We start from the raw sequence: 7,538 nt of genomic DNA on the forward strand, positions 1-7,538 counted from the left end.
TTGAGGTTTAGCTTATGTTAAAATATGTCATTTATAATATAGTTGCTAGTATAATACAATTGTGTTTAACTTGAGTTAGGTTAAAAGGTAGCTTTTACTGTCGTGTAACCAACAAGGAGGAGAGGAGTGTGAGGAAATATGAAGGAGTTGTTCTTTGATCAAGGTAGCGATCTATAATAATAGATTAGGGTTAATGATGAACGTTAATTGATTAGGTTATTTTAGGTAGTTATAGTGTTTTGCTAGAAAGCAACTATGATTTGTGGGCCTAATGAGATTGGACTAGATATTAAGCTTTTTCGGACACAAATTCAGTTCAATTTAGTTCAATTAAGCTCGTTTCAATTCAGCTACTTTACTCTTACAATTTTACTTCAAATCAATTCACTTCACTTCATCTCGTTTAAGTTTAGTTTAGCCTAAAAGAATATGGTCCAAGTATAACTGAAACATATATGTGGAGTCACACACACATGAAATCATAGATTAAACCAAAATTGTGTTCTAGGCCTAAAAGGACTAAGAATCTTGTATATACTAGGTTTAAGGTTTGAGGATTATTCTCCAAGTAATTATTATTAGGGTTAGGGTTAGGGTTAAGGTTAAGGTTAGGGTTAAGGCTAGTTTTAGGGTTGGGGTTAGGGTTAGTGGTTAATTGGGTTGAAATCTAGAAAATTAGTGTTAATGACTAACGGCGGTTAACGCCTTTAGTCATTACGAGTATCTCGGTGTATTAGTTTGAAACTTAAAGGTACCCCCGTGTATTTTGAAAACTTGGAGGGTACCAGGTGAATTTTTTGAAAACTCGGGGGTACTTGGTGAAAAAACCGAATTTAAAATGCTAGTTGAAGTATTTAGTAACTAGGGTTAGTTCCATAATTCTCTCTTTTCTCACTAATACAAAAGTTTTGCTTAATTTTATAGGAACGGAGGAAGTAGGGCAAACAAGAGGTAGCCACCTAAAATTAAAGGAGGTCCATTTCAAGCGCACAATCCATGTAGATTGAAGCGTGGTTATTCGTGCTAAAGTATCATGGTCCATGTCTGCTTTCGAGCTAATTCTTCTTGAGTTTTGTCTAGAAATGCATTGTATTAGAGTTTTTGCACGATCTATGTTGAAAATTTGTGAACCGTGCATGGCTTAATTTCTCCTAACTTTCCGAATTTTGTCACTTTGAAGCATAAAGAGAGTTGCTTAAAGTTAATTTGTTGATTTGAGGCCTTAGATGATCGATGATGATGCTGATGATGTCTTCAAGCGGTCGATTTGGATTCTTGAACATCAATATTTCTTTGAATTTATCGGGAATTTTATAACTTTGTTCTGAATTGTCATATTCTCCTAAAAAGTTGTAAACTTTTTTTTCACGTAGAGGCCCAACAAACCCAACCCCCCTCCCCTCGTCCAACAATATTGAATATTTGCTTCCACCAAGATTTGAACCTTGGTCTCCCATGTGGGAGATAGAAAGTCATATCATTGAACCCAAGGTCCTTTGTAACTTAAATAAACTTGACATGTAAAAAGAACACTTATCACGCGGAAAACATTTACTTCCTCCCTTTCATATTACTCGCTACACTTGTCAATTCACGAACTCTTAGACAACTTTTGGAAAGAGAGAGGTAAAGAGTTTTTTAAAAAAGGGACCCATGTGAGAGGAGAGAAATAAAAAGATTTAGGCTATGTTCAGTTCACCTTATTTTTGCTTATTTCAGATCTAATCAGATCAGATCAGATCAGATCATAAAAAATAAGTTCAGATCAGATCAGTTCAGATCATGCTTATATTTAAAAATCATTATATCTTTCATTACATATTAGTAAAAAATATAATAATTGAATAATAAAGTACTCATTGAGACGAATCAAACAAGACCCCACATGACTATATTTTCTTATATATTGAGAAAAAACTAAAAGATAAGATCTTGTAATCAGATCAGTTCAGATCAGATCAGATCAGAAAAAATAAGTTCAGATCAGATCAGATAAGTTCAGATCAGAAAATTTCAGGTGAACTAAACATAGCCTTAATTGCCCAAAAAGAAAATGTAAGTGATGTGAAACTTCACACAATGAAAAGTGTATGAAACGGAGAAAGTATAAAAATTGCGGAAAAAAAATGTTATAAAAACAAGGAAAATGATATACGTAGCCCTTAGGGCTATGTATAAGGTGCTTAAAATGGAAATAAAATATTAAATCAAGCATTTATTACCTCAATTAATGTGAAAATGTGTCTTGAATTCTTAAACTGTTTCCATTTAAAGAAATGTATTTAATGCTTATATGTAGCCCTAAGGGCTACATATAACATTACCCTAAAAACAATTCTATCATTTTGATAGAAAATCTCAGGTAATCTTCTTTTATTATTAGAACAAATTTGTTCATCTTTTTTAAATAATTAAGAAGATTTAAATCCAAATATTCAAATTCAATCCATTAAATACACTTTCTCATCCAATACACTCCTCTCCTCTCCTCAGTATTTCCCTCGCTGATATCGCCGCCGTGCACCACCATTTTCCATCACATACTGCGCGATTTTTAGGGTTTCGTTTGCAGAAAAAAATGGCGAAAAATTCTTCAAATTCAAAAATTGTGACTGTGCCACTCACATGTCCACACTGCGCTGGTCCTCTTTCTAAACAAATGGTGAAATTCCTACAAAATTTCAATTCTTTTGAGCTCAATATCTTGCTTTATTATTATTTATGGTTTTCAATTGAAATTGATTTGAATTTTGTTTTTGTGGAAAACACAGGAAACTAGTCGTTGGACTGTTCCCCCGCTTGTTAGAGACAGTTTTTCTATGGTACAATTTATATGCAATTTTATATTTTTCAGAATTTAGGTTATTATTTTGTTGGCTTAATCTTTGATTTTTATTTGTTAGTTTAATCTTTGATTTTGGTTGAATTAATCAGTTTTTGCTTAAAATTTGTGATGAATTTCAGATTGGTTCTGCTGTTGGTGGTACAACAAGTGCATTCTATGCTTTCAATTATGGTAAATGCTTTTGTTCAATGCTTCATCTTAGCTTGCTTGTTCTCTGTGTAACATTTTGGATTATAAGTGATTGCGAAATTTAGAGATGATTAGAAAAGTTACTTGGACATGGATTTTTATGTCCAGAAGCCGAAATTTTGTCACCGGAAGACCTTAAAAGCAGCTACAGGCTGAGTTATCTTGGACATGGATTTTTATGCCCAGAAGCCGAATTTTTGTCACCGGAATATCTTAAAAGCAGATACGGGGTGTTATATGAATTAGGGTCTTTGATCTTTATGTTTTTGTGATAACATAAAGTTCATTGTCTTGGAAGGTCCATTGGACTAGGGTTTTTTCTTCTTTTCTGTTGGTTGTTGAAGGGGCACTGCATGATGGGGAATTAGCACTTCGTATTCCTGACATAAAAGCAAAGAGATTGAACATGCTTTTTATTTAGGAACTTTTCTATGAATGGTGAGTGATTCGTCTCTGCAACCGTTACTAGCTCATCTCAAGCTATTGAAACTGATGTGGTAGCTACTTTTGAATAGATAAGACTAGTATGATCCTGGTATATGATAATGGGAGAGCTTCACAGTCTGACTCAAGTCAGTCTGAAGAAAATTATACTCAGTATTTTATAGCTTTATCTTTTAGTGGGTTGGGTTGGGGTCTTAGGGACCCGGAGATGGGTTAGTACCTAACTAGGTCAGGAAGTGTTGTGATGCTTCATTTTGGAACAGTATTATGACTAGAAAGCTCGAATTAGTTAGGAGAATAAGTGCATGTTCTACTGAGCTGCACCCATACAGCTGTACTTGATTACTTTCAGTTAGTGTGTCAAATTTGGAGTGCCAGGAATCCAGCAGGTTTTCCCATGAACTCCTCTGCTGCTTCATTTCTTACCATATGGTTTGTGCAACTTTTTCTATAAGTTAATTGTGGCATTATTGAGTTCTGTTGTTTTTACTCCCTGCTAATACTACGTGTTTTCATTTTGCAGTGATGCCAACTGTTCGTAAGTTTGTGATAGGGCCAATGTGGTTGCATTTTCTTATCGGAGTAAGTCTCCCTTTTCTCTGACCTCTTCCCAAACATTCTCCATGTGATATTGTACTTGGATTTTCTCCATTAGTTTCTGTAAGAATCATCGCTAGATGCTGCCTTTTATCTTATCTGGCTGTTCTTAGAGTTCTACAAAGACAATTCTTATGCTTCCTGTTTTCCTCATAAGTCTGTCTTGAAGGATGTATTCTTCCACAAAGTTTCATTTTTAACATAATGGTAGTCTGGACCAAGTGATGGAATGCATTTTACCCCGGAAAAAAATGATGACATGCTAGGGTCATAACTATTGATGTAGAGAGATGGATATATTTTTCTGGGGGAGGGGTGGGGGGGTTTTGGGGGGGGGGTGTCAGGGGTGATTGTGAGAGTGGGCAACTGAAAAGTAAAAACATATTCTGTTTTACCAGATAGTGAAGGCACTATATGTGAATGTTAATGGTGTATTACTGCTAGCTCATCCGCTGCATCATTTGCTTTCATTTACTGGCCTTTTTTGTGTGGTTATGCTGAACATTTGAAACTCTTATGGGAGGTGTGAAATTTGAGATCCTATCTTTTTAGGATTACTTACTAGTCTACTTGTCAGTTGAGAAAACATTATTCATTGGTAGTTGGTCGAAATTTTGCCTGTAGATTAAGGGCTAGCTATGGGGCAATTGGTCAATCTGGATCCTGTTATTCAGCCCATTGATAATTGTGTTATTGTTTTTGGTGGCACTGTATTCTTGCCTGCTTTATCCCAACGTATTGATTGTTTTTTATATACGTGTTTTATCTTGAGTTGCTAGTATGTGCACTTGGAGCCTCAGTTTGGCTTTTATCTTATTACTCTTTTAACTTTTGATTTGGACTTTATTCAGGCACCGCCAGTAATAGTTTTATCATCCGCTTGTGCTGGATTGGCAGGTTTGCTCTCTTTCTCTTTCTCTCCCGACTCTTCTCAAAACACACGCAGAGGCACACAGACACACACACACACCCACGTACACAGAGTCACAGATACATACACACTGTTGAGATGACAATTCTACAGTGGGATACCCTCTTCGCTACGCTCTTGATAATTTTGAATGGATGCTATTGGTGAATTGATCTTAATTTGCATCACCTCAGTCTTTGATTTCATGGATGATTATCCTTTTTTCCCTTAATTAGCATAGATGAATTTCATTAACATCAGGCACTGAGGATTCTACATTTGCAGCTTTTCAGTTGTAAGTTACTGGTTGGTTTTCCATTTTGAGGTTGAGAGACATAAAATAATTGTGGTTAGTTATCCATTTGGAGGTTGAGAGACTTAAAAGTAACCCGTACATGGAAACTTGCTGTAGCTCTTTCTTTTATTTTACCTTTTGCATAGAATATCAGTAACGTTTTTTTTAACCTATGCACCTAGTGCAAAGGTTAAGGCTTATCTATTAAACAATTTAATTAACTAAAATAGAATATCCTCACTATAATTATGCTAAATAGTTAGTTTCCTTATTTAATATATATTTTATCTTTTTTTAATCAAACCAAAATCATGCGAGACAATTTAGAAAACAAATTTCCCTCAAAAATCTACTGCTTCCTTCATCACTTACACTTTTTCCAAACCCAACATCACGTATGACAATTTGGGAAAAGAAAGTTTCATCAAAACACTAGTTGGCGCCAATCTACTGCATCATTCTGAAAGTATATTTGCACTCATATTTCCATGGATATAGTAGCTTACATGTTTTAAAAACTATTGTTAGCATATCAAAAATTGGGCTCAATGGAAATAGATTTAATCGAGAATTGACACCAACATCGAGCGTACATGGCAACATGTATGCATCATACAATCTCAATACCCTTTCTTTATATAATACTAGCTTTTTATTCGAAATATTATCAATCTGGTACTCTTGTTGAGCAAATGAATATAAGGATTTTAACAAACCAACAATGCATACTTGTTGCCATCTATGCTCGATGACGATGTCAATTTTCGATTTAAATTTATCTCCATTGAATCCCCAATTTTGATATGCTAATAGTTTTTAAATCATGTAAGTTATTGTATCCATGGAAATATGAGTGTAAATATATACTTTCACAAGGAAGCACTAGATTGGCGCCAACTAGAGTTTCGAGGAAAATTTAGTTTCCCAAATTCTCATACATAATATTGGGTTTGAAAAAAAAAGTGTAAGTGATGGCGGCAAGCTTGAAAAGGAAGCAGTAGATTTTTGAGGGAAATTTGTTTCCTAAATTGTCTCACGTGATTTTGGTTTGATTTACAAAAAAAGATAAAATATATTTCCTCCGTTTCACAATAAGTGAAACACTTTCCTTATTTGACATATTCACAATAGGTGAAAGTGTGAAACCAAGCTTTAAATGATAAAAAAAATTCACTTTTATTACAAATATGCCACCATAAAGTAAGAGGGGACCACAACCTATTTATTTGATGACTCTACTTTATTGTGGTCCCAACTTTCTCTCTCTATATTCCTTGGTATGTGTGTACTTTCTCTATGTTTCACTTATTGTGAAACGGAGGAAATATATTAAATAAGAAAACTAACTATTTAACATAATTGTAGGGAGGTTATTCTATTTTAATTGATTAAATTATTTAATAGATAAGACTTAACCTTTGCACTAGGTGCATAGGTTAGAAAAACCGTATTAATAATATCTCAATAATGATATGCCATGTAAGGAGGAAATAATACTTTGAACTTTTAATCGAAACAACACTGCACGTTTATCTTTATGGATTTCTAATTTACTTGTCACTGAGATTTTTGATTGCAATTCTGCCCGGTCTTCATTTTCTATCTACCAGGTGGTGCAGTTCCAGCCTTGGCTCAGCTTGCGTCTTCATCATATCATGCTGCAATTTTATCTTCATCACATTCTTCTCAGGATGACAAGTCACACAAATCTAGGACCTCCTCAACTTTGTAACACGTTTTTGAATCTCGGATATGGTTGTGATGATGTTTGAGGCACCACTTTCGTGGGAAATCCGGATTGTTTGTGGTACTTTCGCCAGGTTGCAGTAAGCTCAAAGACCGTTACATTGTGGTCATGACTTGGTGAGGCGGCCGACATACTGTGCTATATAGTATACAGCTGGTTGAGGGAGAGGTGTTAGATTGCTGCTTCTCCATTTGGGTATTGAACCTCTTCAGTGTGTTCAGGATCTTGCTTCAGGACTATCTCTGACTCTCTGGGGTGATGCTCAATATAGTTTGGGTCTTATATTGTGGTTTCTTACAGTAATCTTGAGCCTCTGGCCTTACATTATTATTATGTATATGCTTGTTTAAAGAGAAACATTAGGATCGATTGTCTTTTTATGTTTGGCTTGTTTGAGAAAACATTAGTTGGCTAGTCTTTACCTACGTTTCAGGTCATGGTTCGTGGGCTGAATAACGAATTAGGTAAAACTGCTTGACATCACAATAATCAATTAGAATATATTTGGTGA

The 7,538-nt window shown here is 34.9% G+C and overlaps 1 protein-coding gene across 1 annotated transcript; it reads left to right on the top strand.

Moving 5' to 3' along the window:
* Nucleotides 1-2,438: 2,438 nt before the first annotated feature.
* On the top strand, nucleotides 2,439-7,538 carry LOC104898215 (uncharacterized). Its single transcript, XM_010685261.4, has 6 exons — nucleotides 2,439-2,662; nucleotides 2,772-2,822; nucleotides 2,965-3,016; nucleotides 4,002-4,060; nucleotides 4,927-4,972; nucleotides 6,891-7,538. Exons 1-6 carry the CDS (start codon nucleotides 2,579-2,581, stop codon nucleotides 7,010-7,012), a joined length of 414 nt encoding a protein of 137 aa, XP_010683563.2. The 5' UTR covers nucleotides 2,439-2,578; the 3' UTR covers nucleotides 7,013-7,538.

Source organism: Beta vulgaris, chromosome 7 (genome assembly GCF_026745355.1).
Source record: "Beta vulgaris subsp. vulgaris cultivar EL10 chromosome 7, EL10.2, whole genome shotgun sequence".
In the NCBI taxonomy this organism is placed as follows: domain Eukaryota; kingdom Viridiplantae; phylum Streptophyta; class Magnoliopsida; order Caryophyllales; family Amaranthaceae; genus Beta; species Beta vulgaris.

Excerpts from the sequence above, each read along its gene's own strand:
- LOC104898215 (XM_010685261.4), top strand. The coding sequence starts at position 2,579 with ATGGCGAAAAATTCTTCAAATTCAAAAATTGTGACTGTGCCACTCACA. Across the intron at positions 2,663-2,771 it reads GTCCTCTTTCTAAACAAATG|GAAACTAGTCGTTGGACTGT; the intron begins GTGAAATTCCTA and ends TGGAAAACACAG. Across the intron at positions 2,823-2,964 it reads TTAGAGACAGTTTTTCTATG|ATTGGTTCTGCTGTTGGTGG; the intron begins GTACAATTTATA and ends GATGAATTTCAG.